The 27,625-nt window shown below is 41.8% G+C and overlaps 1 protein-coding gene across 3 annotated transcripts; it reads right to left on the reverse strand.

The window, feature by feature from the left end:
- Positions 1-588: 588 nt before the first annotated feature.
- On the reverse strand, positions 589-27,625 carry LOC141110029 (C-X-C chemokine receptor type 3-like). 3 transcript variants are annotated; one of them, XM_073601275.1, is made up of 3 exons: positions 17,045-17,251; positions 16,579-16,702; positions 589-1,928 (listed from the first exon to the last, which is right to left on the reverse strand). In XM_073601275.1, the coding sequence occupies exon 3, from the start codon at positions 1,890-1,892 to the stop codon at positions 933-935; it is 960 nt and encodes a 319-aa protein (XP_073457376.1). In that variant the 5' UTR covers positions 1,893-1,928; positions 16,579-16,702; positions 17,045-17,251; the 3' UTR covers positions 589-932. The 3 variants fall into 3 exon arrangements, with proteins under 3 accessions (XP_073457376.1, XP_073457374.1, XP_073457375.1); XM_073601273.1 differs by lacking the exons at positions 16,579-16,702; positions 17,045-17,251 and adding an exon at positions 27,404-27,625; XM_073601274.1 differs by lacking the exon at positions 16,579-16,702.

Here is a 27,625-nt window from a genome sequence, read left to right on the forward strand (position 1 = left end):
CTCATAGAGCAGTGATGTCATACCACCAGCATCCTTCGCTCTAAGGCCGGGAGAGAGTTCATATCCACCAGCAGTAGAGAAAGAGCTGGGACCACATGATCACATAAAAAATGTATTTAAATGCAATTTATTAGAAAATGTTTGCAGGGGAGATCACAGCAATGGGGAAATAACATGTAACAGGTTGGTATAGATCCTTCTTCTGTGTCAAACCTTAAGGAACAAAGATCATGATCATGAACTTACCTTACTTCAAGCATCCCTAATCCCCACCCTTCTGGCGTAAGTCACTTGTCTGAATGGTGGAATATTGGTCATGTTGTTTATGCTAAAAAAACTCATGTCTGACATGCAAGGCCTATCAGTGGTTCTGTCTGAAAACTGATCTTTTTTGGCACAGGCCACATAACCAGTGTTCCACCATTAGCTCATATGATCAAAAAGGGAGGGGTGGAAAACTGCATGCTCCAGGAGCAAGTTTTTTTTTTGCTACCGTCTTTTTGCTTTGCTTAAAGTTAAAAATAGTGAGGTTTATAATAAATGTAACCTCTCAGAGTGTGTAGGTACACTTTACAAAAATCACAATGATACTATCTGAGTTTTTAATTAAGATTACAGTAAGAGCTGGGCTCAAAATGAAATGTGAAGTAACCCAGACAAATCAACTAAACACAGGCATCAGCAGGCAGAAGCTAAATGTTGATTTGTTGCTATAGGCTGTTGCATTTTCTCTTTGCCCTATAAAATAAGCCTATATGTTTTATGGCATCAATAAATCAATTCTAAGCAACATTTTATAGCAATCTACAGCACACATGTTGTTAATATCTACAGCGTCATGTCAAGTCAACATTATGATAAATGATGATACAGGCCAAGTCAACAAACATTATAAATGAACGAAAAGGATGACAGACAGTAAGTGAGGATGATCACATGATTCTAGAATAAGAGCAGTCCGTGTAGATAGTACCTTCCCTAGAGATAACCACTGTGGAGTTAAAGATCTGGTTTGTGAATCTTTTGAACATTTTAAAGATTTCTCTTCTAAACTTAACACCAACAAATGCATAAACAAGTGGATTTATGCACACATGAGAAAGACCCAAAGCTTCTGTGATGATCATTCCAATGTCCAAGACCTTCTCATAATAGCAGTTGCGAGCAATTACGTTCAAACGTTGCAGGCTGTCAATAAGTTGTAAAGCTTTGTAGGGAGCCCAGCAGAAGATAAACACAAGTAGGAGGACTATGATAACCAACTGCGATCGTCGGGAATGGTTGTGCCTGGACCTTTGAAGTGTGCAAAGTATCCGAGAGTAGGAGAACACCATAAACACTAAAGGAATAATAAATCCAATGGTAAGTTCAACAAGTTGCAGAACTACTCTCCAAATGGTAGACTTGCCTGTGGGAAAGTTATACATGCAAAATGAGCCCTCAGCTTTTCGGAAATAAAACTCTTGCCAAGACAGAGCACAGGACAGCACCCAGATCAAAATGCAAATGAAAACTGTGTGAAGAGGTCGCTGCTTTTTATGAAGTTCTATAGCATGGACAATGGAGAAATAGCGATTTATGCTTATGCACACCAAGAAAAAGATTGTGCTGTAAATATTTATGGTAAAAAGAGCTCCTAGAATCTTGCAAGGGGTGTCACTAATAATCTGATGAAAACTGTACTGGAAGGCCCAAAAAGGTAAAGTGAATCCAAGAAGAAGATCCGACAAGGCAAGCTGAAACAAGTAGTAGTCTGCTATAAGCCAAGGGGAGCGTTTTGCCACTAGCACATACACCACCAGTCCATTGCCTAACAGATCCAGCAAGAAAACCACCATATAAGTAACTGGAATGAAATAGGTAGCAAAGCCGCCAACAGAATCAAGAGTCATACAAGGAGTGGCATCCTCTGGCGAAGCTGTAACTTCCTGTAAAGGGTAATTGAAAAAAAAATGATTATTGTGAATGATCATTACTCTCCAAAACTATTCAAAATATATCCTGCACTAATGACGTCTAACTAGACTGTAAACATCTGCATGTCTCCTTGTATCCATATTAGCAGGTCCGTCATGCAGAGAATACATTAACGAGCCCTAGTACATTTAAAACTAATTGGGAAAAAAAAACATTTAAAATGTATGTATAGCTAAAACCTTTCAATTACATTTCATTTTTCATTTATTGGGTATGCAAGGTGGAAAGCGCCAAAAGCTATGAACTGGCATATGGAGTGATTATACTGAATACCCTCTGGATCCCTCAAATTTTATCAGTCCTGTACATACTTCTTTCAATAGTATTCTAATAAAGGAGCACCATTTAAACTACTGAAACATGTTGGATTTTTGATACAAAGTCTAAATAAAATTATATCTGGATTTTATATGTTTTGCTTTTGGCACCTTCTTCCTTGCACACCCAGTTCCTACTCAAGCAAAGAGAAAACCCTTTTTTCACCATTTCTGCTGCTTAAGGATGATCATTCCCCCTACAATGCCTAAGACCTGACTAAAACCTACCTAAGACCTACTGTTCAAGAGACCCAGTACCCCATGTATTTTTTATACTTCCCAAGTCAATTTTTTTTTGTCTATGTCTCACTAAGGAGATTTTCCCATTGCTTTCAGCTTTGGTGATACAGCAGGAAGTGAGAGAAAATCTCTGCAAAATGAGGATAATTTCCCTCTTAGTTATGGGAACAGGTATCCCCATTTCAAAATGTCCCCTCATCCACTGGTTTGGCAAAAACTTCCAATTTCGGATTTTTGACAATGGTCACCGGGACAAATAGAAAGGCTAAATCTCTCTGAGGGAGATACAGACAGTAATAAAACCCGACAGATGTTTGAACCCTTCCCCACTCCATTCACAACTTAAAGACAAGGCATGGCGTATACATAAGTTTTAAGGTAGTTGTGTACACCTTTAAAAATTAAATACATTTTACATAGATTACCTGAATCTGTCTTGATGTCATCCCCTGTATAGAATTACATAAACTGGGAGAGGTATGGGCAGTGCCAGTAGCTAATCAAGTTCTGATTCATGCACATATGCAAAACATGGAACATGCAGCCAAGAGTTGAAAGAGTACAGTGAGCAGAGATGATGACTTCTTAGTGTGTTGCTGTTCCCTCACTGTCTAATCAGAGGGCTTTCGTCATGGAAGTGATACCAATGTTTACCTTAAGTAGTCTTCATTTTTTGGTGTCTCCTGTCTCTCCAAGGGATAAGTAAATTGAGTACTTCTTCCCGTCTTTCTATGTGGTCTCCAAGACCAATGACATGGTCGAACAGGGCAACCCACTCATAATGCAGCTAGCACGAAGATGCATATCTAATGAGCCATGAGTGACAGTGCCTGTCTCCATGCAATTGCCTGAGACAACTGCTGTCACTAGATATGCAGGGGGAAAGGGATGCATCAGTTTTACTGTAAGCTTTCCTCTCCCATGGACACCTAGACCCAGCTTCCTCACACTAAGGGGGTTCAAACCTCTATCTGTCTCACTGTGACTCTACTGAATCAGCCACTTAATAATTGCTAGGGTGCCAGCAAAATAGAGATCAATGATGCTGTGCAGCCTGGGCCTCTATAACCATGGAAACTAATTATGTTGGGGTACCTGAAATACCAGCACCATGGAAACGAATGATGCTGTGCCTCTTTGGCCACCAGCCTCATGGAAACTAATGAAGCTCAACTGCCTGATCCAACTAAGCTGTAGTGAGACAAACAGGGAGTTGAACAAGGGAGCTGGGTGTTGCAATTAGTCATGGCATAGTAGCGGAGAGGGAGCATGACCATGGGCAACTTAGAAGAATGGTCAGTGTAATGATGTTGTGGTACCTGGGCCAGCAGCACCGGGGAAACTAATGACGTTGTGCTGCTTGGGCCTCCAAGACCATGGAAACCCATGGCGCTGAATTGCTGGGTGGCTGATCCAACGGAGCTGCAGTGAGACAAAAAGGGGGTTGAACATGGTAGCTGGGTATAGACGTTGGTCATACCATAGCAGAGGAGAGGAAGTATGAGCATGGGCAGCTTACGAAAATAGTCATTGTAAACATCAATACTTCCTACAGGCACTCCCAACAGGCACAGTCACTGAACAGGGGATGGTAGTAACTGTGTTCTGCTTGAAATCAACACCCACAAGTCGGGTTTCTGTCAGGGAAGGAGCTAACAGGCAGGAATTGAAGACCTAAAGAAGGGATTTTTTTTTAATGAATCCATTAGCTTTTCCCTTAGAGAGGCAAAAAAAATGTATTCATAAAGTACATAAAAGTACATAAAAGTATGGACCTTTATTTGAATGTTTAAAGTATAACTAAAAGCAAAAGTTATTATTTTTTTTTTTTTAGTTGTGGATACAGTTGAGCTAGATTAAAGCCTCTGTTTTTTTTTTAAAAAAGTGAAAACAAAAGAAAACCCCAAATTTTGGGTTGTCCCCAGAACAGTAATTGAGGGAAGATCTTCCAATGGGGACACTAGTTTTGGTGACCTGGGGGGGCCAATGGATTCACCTATTTGCAGGGATTTTCTCTCAATTCCTGTTTTGGCTATGGGGCAGGAAGTGAAGGCAAATCTCCCCAATGGGACAAAGATGGCAAGAAAACTGACAGGTATTCTAACCCCTTCCGTACGTTTTGCCTGTAGTCCAACTTTAAGGCTCATGTTCTTTAACGCAGAAAAAGTGGAGCCACCATCCTATCTGTGTTGTCTGACTGACGTGTTTGAATCAAATGTAAATAGCTGTTTACCTAGAGTTCGGCTTAAAGAGAAACTAGATTAAAAAAACGCCCTTTTTGAAATGTTATTTGTAAAATAATGTTTATCGCCCTGTATGAGGGTTTACAAAAACATATGGAATCTCAGTATGAGTCAGCCTCTGATACACCTAGGAAACAAGATACACAGCTGTGGTTTTGGGTAGAGAAATACTAGAAAAAAGATTTTAGATTGCTTTGTATTTCAAAGTGGCCTTTTTTTTACGTTGGAGACTTTATTATATGTTTGTATATTTTTGTTATATGTTTGTATGTTTATGTGGAAAGCTAAAAAAAAAATATGTTACCATTGTATGTTTAAGGCATATGTAAATCCGATCAATGAACTCCTCCTATTTTCTCCTTTTCGGTCTGTTAAATATACCATTGAATACGTTTTGTTATATCTGTTCGATAAGTGCAAAAAATATTTGTTGAACCCACCAGAAATCAAGTGACATTGCAAGTCCTGAGGAATTCTGCAGTGCTGTCCCAATTGTGTCATTAGCTGCTTATGTCACCTCTGTGTTCCCTCAGTTTCTATTAGATACAGTAAGGTCAGAAGTGGTCAGGGAAGAGAGGGGCATCAGTGTAGGGAATTAACTTTTAAGCTTAATGTACACGGGACGTTTTTACAACCTCTGCTGAACGATTTAACTTGACAGATAGTAACCCGCGTTTAAAACGTCCATTTTGCCGTGTTTAGCCATTTGCGTTTAGAAGCGTTTGAAAAAATAAATTTTTTTTTTCTTTCAAAATAGCCAAAAATGAAAAACGCCTGTAAACGAAATGCAAATAAACGTGAGTTACCGTGTTTCGTTTACAGGCATTTTTCATTTTTGGCCATTTTGAAAAATAAATAAATAAATAAAAATTTCAAACGCTTCTAAACGCGGCATAGAAACGCGGCAAAGCGGACGTTTAAAATGTGGGTTACTAGCTGTCAAGTTAAATCGTTCAGGAGAGGTTGTAAAAACGTCCCGTGTGCATTAAGCCTTAGGATTGACTTTCCAGCTAAGTACCCTGTCCTTCGTAGTCCTCCAGGCTTTTTTAGCATTTCAGATATAAAAAGAAAGAAAAAGCTGTAGTAGCAATAACACATAAATTGTATACAATAATTGTAAGTGTTCCTGCCCACATTTACTCTATAACTCTAATGCAAACATTTTTAAATGTTTTTTTTTTATTTTGCAAAACTACAAACATCTGTTTTTAGCTTTGGAAACACTCTGTCTGTCTGGTCATTCTAGCCAGCACTGTCAGGGTAGATTTACTGTAGACGTGCACCTAAATCTCCCTTGCTTCTGGAGCCTGATCTGCTTGCTGATCGCGCTCCAGAGGCCACTGATAGGTGGTGAAGAAGCAATGCGACGCCACATTTGAAGCTTCTCCCTATTTACTTGAATGTGCTGCATGTCAGCTCAACCTGTAAACACCTCCGCTGCCTATTGCATCTTAAGGGGGAGGCAGTTGGCAGCAAAAAATGCATTTTTTACACCTGCCAACCGCAAGTCTAAACGAGGCCTTACACAAATTTTTCCAAGAGGAGTCTGCAAGGGGAGTCTGGAACTAAAAACTGCCCACACATTAGTACAACTTCACATGACTCTGCTATGCCTTGACCAGAGCGGGTGCAGTGTAGTGTACCCATGGTTTTGGTGTGGATAAGCTGCACTTCCCCATAGACTTCTTTTATATTGTCCTACGGTTTTGGCGCGTTTTCACAAAGCACACCAAAACCGTAGGACATAATAGAAGTCAATGACAAAGCACAGCTAACATCGTGGGTACACTGCAGTGTGGACAAAGTGCAGGGGCTCAATGTGAGCCTGCCCTTAGTCTTTTTTTACTCAACCAGTGGGTTTAATAAAAAAAAAAAAAAAACTGACCTGCCGTATATACTCGAGTATAAGCTGACTCGAATATAAGCCGAAGCACCTAATTTTACCACAAAAAACTGGGAAAACGTACTGACTCGAGTATAAGCCTAGGATGGGAAATGCAGCAGCTACTGGGTAAACAATGCCCATCGGCAGCCCCACTGTGCCCATCTGCAGCCTCACTGTGTCCACCTGTATCATCAGTGCCCATCTGCACCCTCACTGTGCCCACCTGTACCTTTGATAACCAAAACAGCGGGTGTCTCCCGCTGTGTCATGCAGTCTTAACTGTTCGGCGGCCGTCCACTGTAACAAAGCCCCACGTCCTCCTCATCAGTGATAAACGGAACACTGATTCAGTTTCCCAGCATTGTATCAGGGTTCCGTCTATGATGGATGAGGAGGAGGCGGGGCTTTGTTACAGTGGACGGCCCCTGAACAGTTAAGACTGCATGACACAGCGGGAGACCCTCACTCGAGTATAAGCCGAGGGGGACTTTTTCAGCATAAAAAATGTGCTGAAAAATTCCGCTCATACTCGAGTATATACTGTAATTCTCCCATTCACACATTTGTGGTGGATGGGGAATCCTCTTTGCTGGGCTATTGCATCCTGACAACAAGAAGACTTCCCCACTGTCAGAATGCACTGATCAGTGCTGCAGACTTTAGCCTACAGTGCTGATTGAGCGGATAAAATCCAGCAGGGTGGTTTTATAGACGTCGATCAGTAGATCAACTTCTGTTCAATCACAGTGCCCATACATGGACTGAAATTCAGCCAGTCCCTGCTGAATCGGTCATATTTTATGGTCAGTTTAAGGATAACCATTCTGTAGTCTGTAATCTCTTCCTAAATAGAAATGTCACAGGGAGTATGACCGCCTGTGAACAGCAACCTTAATAATACAGTACTGGGTTTGTGTTATCACACACATTATGTTTAAATTGCTTTGACAGTCATATTGTCAACATAAATCTTACTGTTGTCTATACGCAAACATTAAATGGATCTATGTAGCTACGTTATATCATAATACAGACTAAACTTGGTGCATAAATATTTATTGTTCCCCATTCCTGGGATTTACTGTTTTGCAACCTCAATAAAAAGATTGTAATCTAAATTGCTTTGACAGCCCCTTGATGGGGCATCATTTCACCCCTCAGGCCCATAGCAGCCATGTGAGCTGCTATTATAGGGCTATGGTTACGCCACTGGTTGTCACTAAGACAAGAAGTCTGTTACTGGCAACGCAAGGGAAAACGGCCTGAAAAAATAAAACTAGTGCAGCCACCACATCTAAGGACTGCTAAACTGCAACATATTATATATTTTTCTCGGGTCTCTATACACTTTATGTGCACCCACTGTTCGTACTGATCTACCATGGTGTGAACAAAAACAGGAAACAAAGTGGTTCTAAAGTCTAAATGTTTTTTTACCTTTATATATTCCCTGCAATAAGGTAAAAAACATTTAGCTACCATTTCTCCCCTTTGCCCCTAAACACTTACCTGGCTCCTTGAATTGAGCCCAGCTCTGTTCCCAGCACAGGTCTCCTCTCCCCTTTTCCCATTCTCACAGGTTTCACTGATAGCAGCGGGAGCCATTGGCTCCCGCTGCTGTCAGTCAAATCCTGTGAGGAAGGAGCAGAGGGCATTGCCAAACTGCGCTGTGTGTGTGCCTATTGATCCGCACAGCCCAGCTCAGGAGTGTGTCTGCATGAGTGTCCCCCACAGCAGCCAGCTTGCTATAGGGGCACTCATAGGGAGAAAATGCGGACATCACCAGGGAGGGACCACAAAAGCAGAGTTAAGGAGCCTCTCTGGGCAAAATCACTGCACAGAGGGGGTAATTATAAACCTCTTATTTGTTATAGTAATAATAATAAATTAAATCGCTTTTTTTTTTTTTTTTTTTTTTTTAATTTGCTACCTCTGCCCCTGTTGGGGAGATTCACCATCTCTATTGGTCTTGTTTACCGTTATCATCAAAAGTAAAAGTTAAAGAAAATCACACATTTTGGGTTGCCCCCAGAACAGCAATTGAGGGAAAATCTTTCAATGGGAACACTAGTTCTGGTGACTTGGGGGCCCCCAATGGAGACACTTTTTTGCAGGGATTTCCTCTCACTTCCTGTTCATTTTAAAGGTTCAACAAGCAATCTATGTGTAGCTATTAAAAAAGAGATGCTTGTCACCTAATCTAATTACAAAAACCCACACAATGGGAACATTTTATTATAGGAACGGTTGTAGAATCAAAATGAGATCTGTGATATTATTTACTTTTCTTATTTCAACTGCTAATGACATAAAATCCTAAAAATTGCTATTAATGAAATTTAAATAAAAAAAATACTGTAGGCTGTGATATTAATAGTGTATGCAATTGATCTTTGGGTTCATTTGGAAGTTATGTTTACATTATTTTCAACCAATAGCCTTTAAAGATGTATTAAACCTAAAACCAAAAATATTACAGGTCATCAATCATTAGATGTGGTGGCTGCATTCGTTTTTTTTTTTTTAGGCTTTTTTTCCCTCTAAATTCACCTGGCAATCTGGCCATTAACACACCTCCTGTATTATAGTGTCTTTGGATGAAGGAGCACAGGGGGTGCCTTTGGACAGCAGTATTGTCAGTCTGGGGAAAGAGGAGTGTTAGACGTACTAGCAGTTTTACACTAACAAACTGAAGCTAAACTCCAGCTGACTCTTTTTAAGCAGTTACAGCAACAGTTTTGTTCCTTTTGGGATAGAGATTTTAAATGAATAAAAGCTGATCATTGTAAGCACCCCTGTCGGTGTGAAATGGTTGACCACCACTTCCTCTACATCTGAAAGACAGACTGGTCTATTGAAATACACCAAACTTACTGGCCAGATGGGTGGCAATAAAAGAAATAAAGCCTAAAAAAGAAATCAAATGTAGCCCTACTACACATGTGTCAAACACAAGGCTCACGGGCCAAATGCAGCCCGCCAGGCCATTTCATGTGGCACCCCCTTGTCTCAGCAGTCAGCAGCAGAGAGAAAGATAGAAATTCCTTCTACAGATCCTAAACCTCTCTGTGCAGCCTGTGCACCCCCTCATCTCCGCCTCCCCTGGTCTCAGCATTCAGCAGACTCTGGCAGCTAACTCTAGCCCTCCTCTGGTCCTCCTCCAGACCCTGCACTTTCTGCTTCTCAACTCTGCTCCCATCTTCTTCCCGGCAGCAGCACAAGGTAAGGGGGTGCAGTGTGATGTAAGGGAGGGTGGGTTGACTCTTGACTTCTGATGGTGGTGGCACGCTAGACATCTGATATAAGGTTGGGGGGGGGGGGTGCTCTGGACATCTAGTCTTACAGATACAACCGGCCCTTTCAGGGCAACCATAATGCCGATATGGCCCGTGATGAAATGGAGTTTGACACCACTGCCCTACATCTAAGAATTGGTAAGCTGCAATAGAATAAATATTTTCTTTGGGGTTTAATATGACTTTAATGCATTTTTTATTTCACTTTTTAGTAACATAGAGCTAGAATGAATGGGATAACAAGTCCTGGCATATTACACACAAGTGTAAGCTGGTGAGAGTGAAAGTCTATTTATGTCTATATATCTTTAAATTACAGTTCTGAAAGTAAACTGGCTTCTTTGACAGAGGTGATAACATCAAAGAAAAAAGCCATAGTGAAAGTGCACTTCTGTACCCGTTTTGTTATTGTTGTTGAAAATCTGACTAATGAGCTCATTATTTATTTTCAATAACTGATCACTCACTTAGGCAGCATCTGAGAATTAGAACACTGTGCTTGGAAGCAACCATCCATGCAAAAAGAACGGCAAAGATCCAATTCCTGGCAGAGCTGAGCTAGTTCTTGCCAGTATTCCAAGCCAGCACGCTTCTGAGCTTAATTAAAAATATAGAAATGACTGTTTTCCATTTCAAGTTAGATCGCAAAACCTTTCCCAGTCAAGGGAATACCTGTGATTAACCATTCAACAGCAAATATGACTGATAGGTTAACTGCTTCAGCCCCGGAAGATTGTACCCCCTTCCTGACCAGAGCACTTTTTACAATTTGGCACTGTGTCGCTTTAACTGGCAATTGCGCGGTCGTTCGACACTGTACCCAAACAAAATTTGCGTCCTTTTTTTTTCCACAAATAGAGCTTTCTTTTGGTGGTATTTGATCACCTGTGCAGTTCTTATTTTTTGCGCTATGAAAAAAAAAATAGCGACAATTTAAAAAAAAAAAAAAAAAAAGTTTTAACTTTTTGCTATAATAAATATCCCCCAATTAATAAAAAAAAAACTATTTTCTTCATCAGTTTGGCCAACAATCTTCTACATATTTCTGGTAAAAAAATAAATAAATTGCATTAAGCATATATTGATTGGTTTGTGCAAGTTATTGGGTCTACAAACTATGGGAAAGATTTACGGCATTTTTAAGGCATTTTTATTATTATTTTGTTTTGTTTTTTACTAGTAATGGCGGTGATCTGCGATTTTTGTGACATTGTGACGGACACTTTTGACACATTTTTGGGACCATTGACATATACATTTATATAACGATCAGTGCTATAAGACTGCACTGATTACTGTGTAAATGACAATGGTAGGGAAGGGGTTAAAACTAGGGGGCGATCAAGGGGTTAATTGTGTGTTCCCTCACTGTGTTCTAACTGTATGGGGATAGGCCTGTGTAAGAGAGGAGACATTACGCTGTTCCTACATAGTAGGAACAAACAATACGTCTCCTCTGACAGCACAGGGATTTGTGTGTTTACACACACAAAACCCCGTGCTAGCGCTCGTGCACGCGTTCGTGTGTGGCTGGCGGCAATCGTGACCGCTGGCCACGCGCATTGGGTTCCCTGCCCTGCAGCGGGCGTGTACGCCCTCTGGCAGCTCTTAACGGAACCCCGTACCTGTACAGGGTTTCACGCAGGGGAGCCATTCTGCCCCCGTATATGTACGCGAGGCGTTCAGGAACCAGTTAAGTTTGAGATCCCAGTGTGATTGGTCATTATAGCAGAACAATGCCAGAGCAGTCTGGCTGTGCCTTCATCCTATCCAGTCTGTATATATATATATATATATATATATATATATATATATATATATATATATATAAAGTAATTAACTACGGTGCAAAAATTGAGTGTGAAATATATACAATCAGAAAACAGTTGAAAGAATCCAAGTCTTATTAAAATGGAGTAGAAGACAGTTCAGCCAGTGGGTGATGGTTGCAGCTCCTCTTCACCCGGGCCCTGCGAAAGCTTTGGTACACATACAATAGACAAAAGAGAGAGGGCGCCATCATCTAAGTGCAAATGTTTATTAATGAAATAAAATGGCATAAAAACAGAACAGAAAAACAGAACAGCACTCACTGCATTAAGCAGGGTAATTTGCAAGTAAACTGTATATCCACTGTCTGTTCGGCAAGGAAGTGGCCAGTAGCTGCAGAGTTCGCCAGGGAAGCAACTGGTGTTTGCAGAGCTGTGCCAGGAAGCTGCTGGATGACAGGCGGCAATGGGAATGAAGCTGTGCGATGTAGTGGCTAGGCGTTTCAGACTGGGCTCAGTGGGTGACATCACACTTTGGCGCTCAGTGGGTGTGGCCACACATTTCGGGGCTGTACACACCCCTTTGTCAATTTAAGTGGCAGCCCATCCATAAGGGGCGCAGCTCCCCCATCCATGCATCCGGCCCCCAAATGTACATGTGAGCACTAGACGCATGGATTTCAATGTTTTTTTGTTTTTTTTAAGCATGTGATTAGAGCCAGAGGCTCCAATAGGCTTCAAAAAAGGGTGGGCTCAGCCACACCCACTTGTGTGACAATAGAAAAAATGAATATTCGCTATTGTCTACCTTTTTCTCCTCCCAGCCAATCAGGAAGCGGATTCTGGGACCTGTCACCTGATTGGCCAAAAGGAGAGGTGATCCGATTAGCTGCCTAGGAAGAGGAGGAGGGAAGAGATGCACAGTGCATGGAGGAGAGGAGGCGTGATACAGGGGAGGAGAAGACGCAGGGGAAGCAGCCGCGACCTAGATGGGGTAAGTGCAGGGCCGGGGACCTGACCATCTGACCTTATAGTTTGTCAGTATTTGTAAAGGCACACTTATTGCCACCCTTGAGAATGCATATAGGTTTATAACTGTGGAGAGGTGGGGATGAAGGCACAAAAGTGATGTAGCACCTTAGGGGTGCCTACTTACTTGAAGGCAATCAATTTTTATTTTTACTATATATATACTCCTAAACATAGGACTTTATGTAAAGGGAGACTGAAATGACTGAGTCACACCTATTTTAGTTACTCAATTGTGTATGTTTTTAAATGCATATTTCTATGAATTTAACATCTTCATTCTACAAATAGACATTTATTAACCATTTGCCGACCGCCGCATGCCGATATACATCGGCACAATGGCAGTGGTGGGCTAATGGGCGTACCTGTACGTCCCTCTTAATTTGCGCGGCTAGGGGGCGCACGCCTGCCGCGTACTGCGCGACCGTGCACGCGGGTACCGCAGACTCAATGTCCGCCGGTGTCCCGCAATCGTGTCATGAAGCGGCAGAACGGGGAGATGCCTATGTAAACAAGGCATTTCCCTGTTCTGCCTACCAACATGACAGATCCACTGCTCCTTGTCATCGGGAGCAGTGATCTCTGTCATGTTGTAGTGAGCTCATCCCCCCCCAGTTAGAATCACTCCCCAGGACACACTTAACCCCTTGATCACCCCCTAGTGTTTAACCCCTTCCCTGCCAGTGTCATTTACACAGTAATCAGTGCATTTTTATAGCACTGATCGCTGTATAAATGACAATGGTCCCAAAATAGTGTCCGCTGCAATGTCGCAATCATGATAAAAATTGCAGATCACCGCCATTACTAATAAAAAAAATGTTATAATAAAAGTGGCATAAATTTATCCCCTATTTTGTAGACGCTATAACTTTTGCGCAAACCAATCAATATATGCTTATTGCCATTTGATCAAATACCACCAAAAGAAAGCTCTATTTGTGGGAAAAAAAGGACGTCAAATTTGTTTTGGTGTACACGTTGCACGACCGCACAATTGTCAGTTAAAGCGACGCAGTGCCAAATGGCAAAAAGTGCTCTGGTCAGGAAGGGGGTAAATCCTTCCGGGGCTGAAGTGGTTAATCGATAGACCCAAAATGATGGGTCACAGAGAACTATGGGATGGCTAAAGAGAGATCATAGCAGAAAATGTTTGCTCTCAGATTCTCTCTGTAACTTAAATGCCTATTGGCTCTGTAAAAACAGAAAAGTGGAGGACGAGGGAAGTGATTTACTGAGTTGCTTGAGCCATGAGCTATTAAAGAACAGAAATTTTTCAGCTAAGCAGTCACAGCTAGCCTGGTAAATCTGTAAATAATTAGTCTAAAGCTCCTCCAGCTGGCAGAAATTATAAATATGAACAATTCTTACGTAATATTTCATGTTTATCTAAATATAACATTTAAACAAAAATCTTTTGTCCTTAACATAGGTAAGAAAATGTATTATACACTCTATATCCTCCAGCAGAATTAAAAATGTTCGTCCTTTTTCGCCCTTCTGTTTACATTAAAGCATGTTCCTATTGGGACTCACAGCCAACGTGACAGCCGGATTCCCAATGTGCAAGCAGGAGGCAATCAGTGTGATTCCTGCTTGAGCGCTGGTTCACACTGATGCAGGAATCGCACAAGATTTGCTGTTTCCCCACATCGCATAGCAATCGCATCGGCATCTGCTGCGGGTGTCAATGTTAAATTATTGACACCCCGAAACAGATCGCAAAATGCAGTGCGATTGCCAGAATCACACCGCATGGGTGTGAACACCCATGCAATGCGATTCAGGCGCAGAAAAACAGGGTCCTGCACCATTTTGTTGCAGATACAATGCAATTTGAGCCATACAAAATGCATGGCTCAAATCGAACAGCACAGACATCATGTGTGATGTGCCCAGGAGCGTGGTGCGATTTCTGTCCGAATCACATGCGGTGTTCTGCATGCACTAGTGTGAACCCAGGCTTAAGGATCACTGCGACAGCTCATTTTTTAATAAGTCTCTGCTATTTAGCTCCAGTAACCCTATTTTATTCCTTTTACCTTAGCTACTCATTTGCAAATTTTTTTGTTCCTTTAGTATGTAAGTATTGTGTATGTTTGCATTCACTTTATTGTTACCTTCAGTTTCCAGTGTTGTGTTCAAACTTAAAAATGCATACATTCAAAAAAAGCCCTTATTTAATTTGTATATAACTTCCATTAAATGACTTTACCAGTAAATACTTTACTAAGAATATATACATTTAGGTCTCATGCACACTGGACATATCTACAGCCTGTGGAAGCAGCTCTATGTTAGCCTATGTGTCTATGCACATTTGGGCATTTACAAGCATATTTGAGGAGGTGTGTTAACAGAATAAAAAAAAAAAAAGAAAAAAACATTACAAGCACGGTTTTGAGAGGAGCTTTCAGGCAGAAAACGCTTGAGGTGCATAAACACAACATTTAGGCACTTTCAGCATTTTCAAGTGTAAATTTATTATAGTGAAAAAATTAACATCGGGTAATGTTTTGGTAAAAAACAAAAAGTATGAACGCAAACGCACATAAACACACATAACCTTGTGTGCTATATGAGCCATTATGAGCATTTTGTATGCCTCTTTTTTTCTGCCAAAGGTTCTGGCATTTTTTTAGTTGCCTAGTGTGCATGGACCCTTAGGCCTGGTTCACACCTATGTGTTTTTTTGGTGCTTTTTGCAGAAATGCACTACAGTCCATTTAATATGGTTTCCTATGGGATACGTTCACATCCATGTTTTTTTTCAGCCTGCATTTTTGGATAGGGTCAAGGACTTTTTTAAATGCAAAACGGTGCTTTTTTTGCTTTTTTGGTTCCATGGACTTCAATGGAGAAACTGCAGAAAAGCATGTAGTGCATTTTTGCCACAATTTTACAATGATGTTTCCACAATTAGTTTTTTTTTTTTTAATCTGCCCAACAACAAATTGGGCAACCCCCCCCCCCCAAAAAAAAATGCAAAAAGCAAATTGCGGTAAAATAGTGTCTACAAAAACGCAAGACGCACAGCAAAAAGCACTGCAGAAAGATCCAAGAGGAAACTGCATAAGTGGGAACCAAGCCTAAATGTTTAGTGGTAAATCAAATAAGCTGCAGAATAAAGTTTGTAATATATATACAGTAATAAATATATATATACATTTATTTTTTATTTATTTTTTCAAACGTATACAATTATCTTTTATTTTTACTTTTGTAGGACAATTTTTTTTTTTTATCAGAAAACAGCTGATTTACTGAAGGAGTTGAGAATCTTCACTCAAAGTATTAAGTTCAATTATTTATTCATATGAAAAGCAAATTCCTGTTTACTTTGAATATCCAATAATGCATTGATTCTTTCCACATAATTGCATAAAGTACATGTTCACACAATTTTTTAAGATTCTTAACTCCTTACAAAATCAGCCTCACTACTACCAATTAAAATCCTAATTTTTCCCCTTTCTTAAAAAAAAAAATATATATATATATATATATATATCTATATCGATAGATAGATAGATAGATAGATAGATAGATAGATAGATAGATAGATAGATAGATAGATAGTCAAACCAGTACCTTGTAACAAAATGATTTAGGCATCATTGGTACCCAAAATGCTTACAATTATTTTTGTGCAAAGACTGAACCGTAGACAAAATAGGGGAGATTGTTATACATAACATAATTTATTACCTAAGTTGTTGTTCTTTAGCTGTGCAGGCACTTAAAGTATCTTTTGTACCACATTTAATAAAGATTATATTTGGTGCTGTGACTTAGTGTATTTTTTTTTTTGTCTCTCACCTTTCCTCTTCTTCACACTGATTTGTGAAATTTTTTAAAAGCCGTTGTGAATTTCTACTTGTAGTTGTAATTGCAATACCTCCCACAAAATAATAATCCTTGTTCTGTAAACATTTGTACGCGGCTGTAAACGAAAGCCTTATGAGAACATTTCTATTTTTTTCCATTGGCTACAAAGGATCATTCAAAAGCCTATGCAGGCATAATAAATATTGCTACTAATGTGTGGGTTTGTGTTTAAATCAGTGTTAAGCTTTAAAGAAACTGTAATGCATATGAAAGCATTTTAGCATAAACAAGCTATAAACACGTTGCTATAAAAATGTGAAAAAATTAATTAACTGTTGCAGAATAATTGATTTTGAATTTTTTTCACATTTTTTTTAAATGTTCCCTGAGCGTAAGCAGTGTGAGCAATTTTTATTTAAATACCTTTTTTAATAAGACACGTGTTAGTAATACTTACATCATAATCGTATGCTAAGGAGGTCATCCTGCAATATTATATAGATTATGGAATCCTCCAATCTGGTTGCAATATAAGTAGTGAGGACTTCAAAGCTTGTAAGGCTTAAGTCTGAGAATTATGAGAATTATGAGAAGAAGGGACTGTCTATAAGAGAGGAAGTGGTTAACTGTAGAAACTCTTCAAACGTAGTAGAGAGAACTTTGAGGGGCGTTCAAGTCATATCAGGACTTTTGAGTTTATATATTAAAATAACACATTTTAACCACTTCAGCCCCGGAAGGTTTTACCCCCTTCCTGACCAGAGCACTTTTTACAATTCGGCACTGCATCGTTTTAACTGCTAATTGCGCGGTCATGCAATGCTGTACCCAAACGAAATTTGCGTCCTTTTCTTCCCACAAATAGAGCTTTCTTTTGATGGTATTTGATCACCTCTGCCATTTTTATTTTTTGCGCTATACACGGAAAAAGACCGAAAATTTTGAAAAAAAATGATATTTTCTACTTTTTGTTCTAAAAAAAATCCAATAAACTCAATTTTAGTCATACATTTAGGCCAAAATGTATTCGGCCACATGTCTTTGGTAGAAAAAATGTCAATAAGTGTATATTTATTGGTTTGCGCAAAAGTTATAGCGCCTACAAACTAGGGTACATTTTCTGGAATTTACACAGCCTTTAATTTATGACTGCCTATGTCGTTTCTTGAGGTGCTAAAATGGCAGGGCAGTACAAAACCCCCACAAATGACCCCATTTTGGAAAGTAGACACCCCAAGGAATTTGCTGAGAGGCATGTTGAGCCCATTGAATATTCATTTTTTTTGTCCCAAGTGATTGAATAATGACAAAAAAAAAAAAAATTACAAAAAGTTGTCACTAAATGATATATTGCTCACACAGGCCATGGGCATATGTGGAATTGCACCCCAAAATACATTTAGCTGCTTCTCCTGAGTATGGGGATACCACATGTGTGGGACTTTTTGGGAGCCTAGCCGCGTACGGGGCCCCGAAAACCAATCACCGCCTTCAGGATTTCTAAGGGCGTACATTTTTGATTTTACTCCTCACTACCTATCACAGTTTTGAAGACCATAAAATGCCCAGATGGCATAAAACCCCCCCAAATGACCCCATTTTGGAAAGTAGACACCCCAAGCTATTTGCTTTGAGGCATGTTGAGTCCATGGAATATTTTATATTTTGACACAAGTTGCGGGAAAGTGACAAATTTTTTTTTTGCACAAAGTTGTCACTAAATGATATATTGCTCACACAGGCCATGGGCATATGTGGAATTGCACCCCAAAATACATTTAGCTGCTTCTCCTGAGTACGGGGATACCACATTTGTGGGACTTTTTGGGAGCCTAGCCGTGTACGGGGCCCCGAAAACCAATCACTGCCTTCAGGATTTCTAAGGGCGTACATTTTTGATTTTACTCCTCACTACCTATCACAGTTTCGGAGGCCATGGAATGCCCAGGTGGCACAAACCCCCCCCAAATGACCCCATTTTGGAAAGTAGACACCCCAAGCTATTTGCTGAGAGGCATGGTGAGTATTTTGCAGCTCTCATTTGTTTTTGAAAATAAAGAAAGACGAGAAAAAAAAAATTTTTTTTTCTTTTTTCAATTTTCAAAACTTTGTGACAAAAAGTGAGGTCTGCAAAATACTCACTATACCTCTCATCAAATAGCTTGGGGTGTCTACTTTCCAAAATGGGGTCATTTGGGGGGGGGTTTTGCCACCTAGGCATTCCATGGCCTCCGAGACTGTGATAGGCAGTGAAGAGTGAAATCAAAAATTTACGGCCTTAGAAAGCCTGAAGGCGGTGCTTGGTTTTCGGGGTCCCGTACGCGGCTAGGCTCCCAAAAAGTCTCACACATGTGGTATCCCCGTACTCAGGAGAAGCAACAGAATGTATTTTGGGGTGCAATTCCACATATTCCCATGGCATGTTTGAGCAATATATCATTTAGTGACAACTTTGCGCAAAAAAAATAAAAAAAATAAAAAATTTCTCTCTTTCCCGCAACTTGTGTCACAATATAAAATATTCCATGGACTCGACATGCCTCTCAGCAAATAGCTTGGGGTGTCTACTTTCCAAAATGGGGTCATTTGGGGGGGTTTTGAACTGTCCTGGCATTTTATGCACAACATTTAGAAGCTTATGTCACACATCACCAACTCTTCTAACCACTTGAAGACAAAGCCCTTTCTGACACTTTTTGATTACATAAAAAAATAATTTTTTTTTGCAAGAAAATTACTTTGAACCCCCAAACATTATATATTTTTTTAAAGCAAATGCCCTACAGATTAAAATGGTGGGTGTTTCATTTTTTTTTTTCACACAGTATTTGCGTAGCGATTTTTCAAACGCATTTTTTGGGGAAAAAACACACTTTTTTAAATTTTAATGCACTAAAACACACTATATTGCCCAAATGTTTGATGAAATAAAAAAGATGATCTTAGGCCGAGTACATGGATACCAAACATGACATGCTTTAAAATTGCGCACAAACGTGCAGTGGCGACAAACTAAATACATTTTTAAAAGCCTTTACAGGTTACCACTTTAGATTTACAGAGGAGGTCTACTGCTAAAATTACTGCCCTCGATCTGACGTTCGCGGTGATACCTCACATGCATGGTGCAATTGCTGTTTACATTTGACGCCAGACCGACGCTTGCGTTCGCCTTAGCGCGAGAGCAGGGGGGACAGGGGTGCTTTTTTTTTTTTTTTTTTTTTTTCTTTATTATTATTATTTTTTTATCTTATTTTTAAACTGTTCCTTTCATTTTTTTTTTTTTTTTTAAATCATTTTTATTGTTATCTCAGGGAATGTAAATATCCTCTATCATAGCAATAGGTAGTGACAGGTACTCTTTTTTGCAAAAATTGGGGTCTATTAGACCCTAGATTTCTCCTCTGCCCTCAAAGCATCTGACCACACCAAGATCGGTGTGATAAAATGCTTTCCCAATTTCCCAATGGCGCTGTTTACATCTGGCGAAATCTAAGTCATAAAATGCTCGTAGCTTCCGGTTTCTTAGGCCATAGAGATGTTTGGAGCCACTCTGGTCTCTGATCAGCTCTATGGTCAGCTGGCTGAATCACCGGCTGCATTCTCAGGTTCCCTGTTGAGACAGGAGAGCCAGAGAAAAACACGGAAGACGTTGGGGGGGGGGCATTCCCTCCCACTGCTTGTAAAAGCAGTCTAGAGGCTAATTAGCTGCTAGGATTGCTTTTACATGAAAGACGATCGCTGGCTGAAAATAATGATACCAAGATGATACCTAAACCTGCAGGCATCATTCTGGTATAACCACTCAAAAGTCGTGAATGGCGTACCTGAAGACAAAAAATGGTTAACAATAAAGCACAGTAAACGGTAAGGTATAAAAAATTGCATATCTGAAAAGCAAGCATGATAAAACATAATAACAATAAAACATTGCAGAATAGAATACAGTAAAAAAGAGCAGAACAATAGAGAGAGAATAGAGAGAGAGAGAACAATAAAACGACAACTATTTTTTTTTTATTTTATATTTTTGTTTGTGTTTTTTTTTTTTTTTTTTTTACACTTTTTTTTGTAACTAACTTTTATAACTGTAACCGGTTCCAGGTTCGGGTCTCTCAAAATGCGATGGCATCTTGGGAGACCCTGTGAAAGTGTGCCTAGTCTGTGCAGTGCTGTACCCTACGCTAATACTCAACTAGTGAATGGTAGTGTTCAAAACATTCACCAATGCAAAGACCAGGATTGTCAGGACAGGAGGGACAATAATAGAGGGTGTCACGCCTATATTCGCGCTTGCTGCAGACACAACATCTTTTTTGGGGGGGTTCGTTGGGTAGGGGTACTCGGGAGGACATAAAGAAAATGCCTCTCATGCAGCCGACTGCATTTGGTTGGGGATGTGAATGGGGGAAGTACGGGCGCTGCAGAAGCGGTGGGTTCCCAATTAGGATTGGCGAATGCAGCAGGAAGGGCATTATGGGCACGACGGGCCTGTGTTTGTCTATTTGGTGGCAGCGGGACACTACTTGTGCTTGCCACCTCACCAGCTTGAACTGCATTTATGGGACTCGCCACGTCACCAAGTGTTACTGCAGTGCGGGTTTGACTACGACCAGGGTGTACTAGGCCTCTGGTGCTTGCCAGTTCACCAAAACGCTACCAAAAAAACTGTTAGCGATCGCAGGGATCAGGCCTGACTCTGCGAACGCTGCAGTTATGCGTTTAGTGTTTTGTAAGTGTCAGTGATCGATCGATACTGCACTTGGGTGGGCTGGGCTGGGCCGGGCGGAGGGGCAAAACGCAGGTGCTAGCAGGTATCTGGGCTGATCCCGCTAACACTGCGTTTGTGGGAACCCTAAACTGCTGGGGACGCTAGTATAGATCTGATCAGATCAGATATTGATCCGATCAGATACTATACCACTAAGGGAGGTGTACGGTGCGTGCGTGGGTGTTAGCGGTACTGGCGCTAATCTGACGCTGCCTGGGGCTGGTGCTTGCCAGTTCACCAAAACGCTACCAAGAAAACTGTTAGCGATCGCAGGGATCAGGCCTGACTCTGTGAACGCTGCAGTTATGCGTTTAGTGTTTTGTAAGTGACAGTGATCGATCGATACTGCACTTGGGCTGGGCCGGGCGGAGGGGAAAAACGCAGGTGCTAGCGGGTATCTGGGCTGATCCCGCTAACACTGCGTTTTTGGGAACCCTAAACTGCTGGGGACACTAGTATAGATCTGATCGGATCAGATATTGATCCGTACAGATACTATACCACTAAGGGAGGCGTATGCTGCGTGCGTAGGTGTTAGCGGTACTGGCGCTAATCTGACGCTGCCTGGGGCGACGCATATCACCGCCGGGCGATCAGGGGGCTAAACCTTTATTAGGTAATAAACGGCGGGTGCCCTGACACTTAAAAAAATTAACGAACTAACCAGCGTCACCCGTAACGGTTATACGGTGATCAGTGGTGAAAGGGTTAACTAGGGGGCAATCAAGGGGTTAAAACATTTATTAGATAGTATATGGGGGTCCCTGTCGCTATAAAACGCTGACGGCGAACCTAAATATTTACTTCCCTAACTAGCGTCACCAGCGACACTAATACAGCGATCAGAAAAATGATCGCTTAGTGACACTGGTGACAGGGGGTGATCAAGGGGTTAAAACTTTATTAGGGGGGGTTAGGGGGGTATCCTAGACCTAAAGGGGGGTAATACTCATTGCCCTAACACTGTAACTGTCACAAACTGACACCATGCAGTAATCAGAAAAAAAAAAATAAAAAAAATACTGCTTGGTGTCAGTTTGTGACGGGGGGGGGGGATTGGGGGGGATCGGGGGGCGATCGGGGGTGTAAAGTATGCCCGGCATGTTCTACTGTGTGTGTGTGTTGTGCACTCACATGTCTTCTCTCCTCGGTGCTGGGACGGAAACTGCCAAGCCGAGGAGAGATGGCATCACATCCTCTGCCTGTGTGAAACTACACACAGGCAGGGGAAGATTCCGATTGGCTGGGAGCGATCGCGAGGGGGGGGCCACGATCGGATGGTCTCCTCCTCGCCTCCCGACGCTCCCAGTCAAATGCCGACCGCCGCTGGCACCGGGGGAGGGGTCCGATTGGACCCCCCGCCCGCGGGAGGCAGATCACGTACAGGTACGTGATTCTGCCTGCCCGTGCCATTCTGCCGCCGTATATGTGCGTTAGGCGGTCGGCAAGTGGTTAATGAGTGGAAACTGCCTGCTACATTTAATTGTATACACTTTAACCAGCGCTTAACTAATGCCTGGAAAGCTTTGGCATAGAAGGATTTGTCAGTACACCTGAACCATCCTAGGACAGCCTGCTTCACTTCGTCATTAGTGCTGAAATGCTGACCTCGGAGGAACTCTTTTAGGGGTCCAAACAGGTGGAAATTGCTCATAGAGCGGTCCGGGCTGTAAGGGGGATGTAGCAATACCTTCCAGCCAAGTTGCTGTAATGTGCAGGTAGTGCAGTGAGGAGTATGAGCTCATGAGTTGTCCTGGAGAAACAGGATGCCCTTCGTGATCAAATCAGGCCGTTTTTTTTCCGCAGTTGCATATTCACATCACTCAGAACACAACAGTAACCTTCACCATTGATAGTGGCACCACCGGGTAGAAAATCCACATGAACGCCACCATGTTTGTCCCAGAAAACACTTGCCATCATTTTACCTGTAGACACAATTGTTAAATTTTTTTTTGGTGGTAGCGAGTCCGCAAGCTTCCAGTGCTTTGATGCTCCTTTTTATTTTGGAGTGAAATGATGTGCCCAGGTTTCGTGACTTTTAATGATGTGATCCAGAAAATCCTGGCCTTCTCTGTCAAAACACTCCTTCAACGCAATGCAGACTTCAACTCTTCTGTGCCAGTCAAAGGTGGAAAGCTGTCTTAGTAACCAAAGTGCGTTGACTCTTTGAAAATGCAAATGTTTGTGAATGATTATGGTCACGGTTCCCACAGAAAGATTTGTCTCACAACAGGTTATGCATCAATTATCCAGGATCAGGCGTTACACGAGCTGAATGTTCACAAGAATGACTGGTGTGGGCTGGGAACAACCACGGCTGGGATAGTCACTGACAGACGGACGTATGGCCATTTTTGAAATGTTTACACCATTCAAATGTCTTACTATGGCCGAGCTTCTCATCACTGTACGGTGCTTTAAGTCTTCTGTAGATATCCACGGGTTTTACACCTTCATTCACAAGAAACGTCACCACACAATGTTCCATATATGCACTAACACTCTTGTCTGCCATCTTGATTAACGGTCTCTGGACTGGCCCGCGACATGTGCGCTGCCTATCAGTAATAGGACACACTTGCTACTTACTACTGCGTGTAGTACAACCACGCTAGCAACCCTTTTTATACCTGTAACGTTAAAGGGGTGTTCCGGACGTTTTTTTTTTGTTTTTTTTTTTTAAAGTCAGCAGCTACAAACACTGTAGCTGCTGACTTTAAATAAGGGCACTTACCTGCCAAGCGAGCCCGCGATGTCGCCCCCCCGAGGCCGATCCGTCCATCGGATCGGCTGCTGGCGCCGCCATCCTAACTAAGGGAAACAGGCAGTGGAGCCTTGTGGCTTCACTGCCCGTTCCCTACTGCGCATGAACGAGCCGCGCGGCGCTTTGTGAATGGCCCCGTTGTTTCCTGGGACACACATGTCCCAGAAGACAACGGGGCCACTCGCCGAGGAGGAGGAAACAGAAGAAACAGCGCCGCGGAATAGGAAGAAGCAGATTAGGAAGACTGCCTAGCAACAGAGGTTTCTCGTGAGTAAAAAATTTTTTTTTTTTTTCAAATTTTTTTTTTTATATATTTTTAAGAATATTAATGTATTTTTTTTTTTTAGGGTGGCCCTCCACTTTAAGGCTCCATTAACATATGCTGCGGCCACGCGCACCGATTCAGGTGTGATACAGGTCCGAATTTTTGTCTGAATTCGCACCTGAATCAGAACCAGACACGCACAGGACCCTTTTTAAATTTTAAATGCGGACCATGGCCGCCCCTGAGCTGTGTGAACCCGCTCTATTGAGGGGGCCACCCGCATTGAGGGGCCAATGGACGGGGCCATGTATTGTAAAATCTTGGATGAGAATCTTCTTCCCTTAGCCAGAACACTGAAAATGAGTTATGGATGGATCTTTCAGCATGACAATGACCCAAAACATACCACCAAGGCAACAAATGAGTGGATCAAGAAGAAACACATTAAGGTCATGGAGTGGCCTAGTCAGGCTCCAGACCTTAATCCTATAGAAAATTTATGGAGGGAGCTGAAAATTTGAGTTGCCAAGAGACAGCCAAGAAACCTTAAGGACTATAGAGAAGGGTGGCCGAAAATTCCTCCAGAGATGTGTGCAAACCTGGTCACCAACTACAAGAAATGTCTTAACTCTGTGCTTGCTAACAAGGGTTTCTCCACCAAGTACTAAGTCATGTTTTGCTTAGGGATCAAATACTTATTTTACTCACTGAACTGCAACTCAATTTATAACATTTGTATCATGCGTTTTTTTTTTCTGGATTTTTGGTTGATATTCTGTCCCGATCATTTAAAATAAATTATAGACCCTTCATCTCTTTGTAAGTGGGAAAACTTACAAAATCTGCAGGGGATCAAATAATTATTTTCCCCAATATATATATATATATATATATATATATATATATATATATATATATATATATATATATATATATAATGCAGGATTCTCAACCAGGCAGGTTGAGGGGCTCCAGGGGTTTTGGTCATTTGGGAGGAAACTGGCTTTTCAGTTTCCTTATTTAGGAAAATTTGTTTTGGGACCTGGAGCCCGGGGATTTCGTAGCAATCCGGGTGGGGTGAAATCTCCAGTCCTGGGTCCGGATTTTGTGATCCACCAGCACACTGATAGGAGGACAGCCGTGAAGGGTAAGGCCCCAGCAAGGCGCCACACCTGCACATGCAGGAATGCTGTCTCCTATGGCAACAGTCTTTAACAGTTCCTAACTCAAACATAACAGTTCCTTCTGCTTCATTACAACTGCCTCTTGTAGTTCTTCAGCCCACTGAGCCCACGGTCTTTCACTAGACCCTCCGATTCACTGCCACTGAATCGCTTGAGCTCCTCCAATCTTAACGGTGGTATCTTCCTCAAGCGTCACCCACGCCACTTTTCTGGGTCCCTAGCTTGGCACTCCCAATTCTTCAAGCTCTCCCCCCCTCTGGCCTGCTCAGTCCCTAGCTTGACACACAAGGCTGCTCTGCAAGCATCACCTCCGCTGACTGGGTCCCTGGCTTGATCACCGCCTGAAGTTTCCCGATTCTCCACTGTGCCCGTTCGGTAAGAATACTGCTCCGGTACCTGCTTCAGTTACTCACTGTGGTCCCTGGTAATAAGGTGGATGGCCCCTTAGTGGCGACAGCTTCCCCTCTACCTCCGACCACAACAGGTTCTCCGGCCGGCAGAACCGGCACTTCTTGTTGGACTACAAGTTGCTTCTGGATAGGCCCTCAGACAGCCTAGCAGCCAGATGCCCCCGAATTGGCCCAATCTCTGGCCTAGCAGCCCAGGGCAACCCAACACAGGTCCACCCAGACAGCCCTCCAGGTGGCACAGAACATAGATCACCTGACTCCTTCTGAATATATAAGCTCTCCCAGCAGGCCAAGGGATTTAATAAAACCTCCGCCCATTGGCTGAGACACCCCATATACCCATAACCTGACCTTGAGTTCTCATATCTAGTACCACCAAGAACCCGGCCACATAGTGGTAGAAGAGAAAGGTGCAACAAGGCCAAGCTTAGGGAAAAATCAATAGATCGCTATCAACCAAGCAGGATAACTACTCTTGGCAAGTAAATTGGTGAGGAGCATCCCTGCCTAAACTCCAGGGTGCTACATATATATACATATATATTTGACATGGGAAGCCCAGGTTCACCAGCCAGTCATTTGCAAATTAAAAGTTAACAGCCTATATTGTACTCTCAAAAGCAAGTAAACAAAACAGCTTTCTCCAGCAAAACAAATGAACTTTACTTGTTTTAAGTGCTATTGTATTTAGGCACCAGTGAGTGCTGCTGTCACTTAAGGTTTATTGTTATAAGATTTTTTTTTCAAGCGCAGGTTCTTCCTATTGTTTTAATATTTTCAAAAACAATGGCAAAACAGTCCATAATCCTGGTAAATTGAAAATACCATGATGGCTCACCACTAATACTACCAGTCCTTCACCAAGGTTTAGGGTTCCTATCTGCTTCAGGGTACTACAAAGGCCACAGGAACCTCAGCAAATAACGCCTCAGTTGTCAGTCTACACTTTCTCACAGCTGTGAACTACTTCACTCTATTTTACCGACAGGCGCTGACACTTTCCTGCACCTTTTCAGACCTTCCCTGGAGGTGGGTTAACCCTTTTGGGATAAAACGCTCTGTAATCAGGGTTTGAGGGCTCTTTCCTCTACCCAAAGTCTTTCTGAGACTTAAAATTCTTGGTTACAGATGAGAACTTACAGACTTCGAGAGAACTGTAAATCAGTTCTCTCCTCTTCAAGTGGACTACTGTGGAAGCCCTCACTCTACACAGATGAGACTCCCTGAGTACACAAAACATCTTCCCATCATCCAACCCAAAATATATCTTTCATCCAGGATCTATCCTTGACATCCTGTACAAAATATTTATATATAATCTAAAAAAAAAAAAAATTTACTATTTTTACCTTTAAACATTTTTTAAAAGAATATTTAAAAAGTAGACCTTTTTTTAAATAACAAATATGTTATACTTACCTGCTGTGTGCAATGGTTGTGCACAGACCAGCCCTCATACTCCTCAGTTCCCGCTCCTGGCTCCTCTTCTTGTTGCTTGCTATGGGGGCACTCGCACGCACACACTCCCAAGCCCCCCCCCCGTGTGTCCATAAGACACAGAATTAGGCTTGGCTCCGCCCCCGCTCCCTTCTCACTGGCTGTGATTAATAGCTGCTGTCTCTGCATGAAGGTAAAGAACGT

Source organism: Aquarana catesbeiana, linkage group LG10 (genome assembly GCF_042186555.1).
Source record: "Aquarana catesbeiana isolate 2022-GZ linkage group LG10, ASM4218655v1, whole genome shotgun sequence".
NCBI classification, from domain to species: domain Eukaryota; kingdom Metazoa; phylum Chordata; class Amphibia; order Anura; family Ranidae; genus Aquarana; species Aquarana catesbeiana.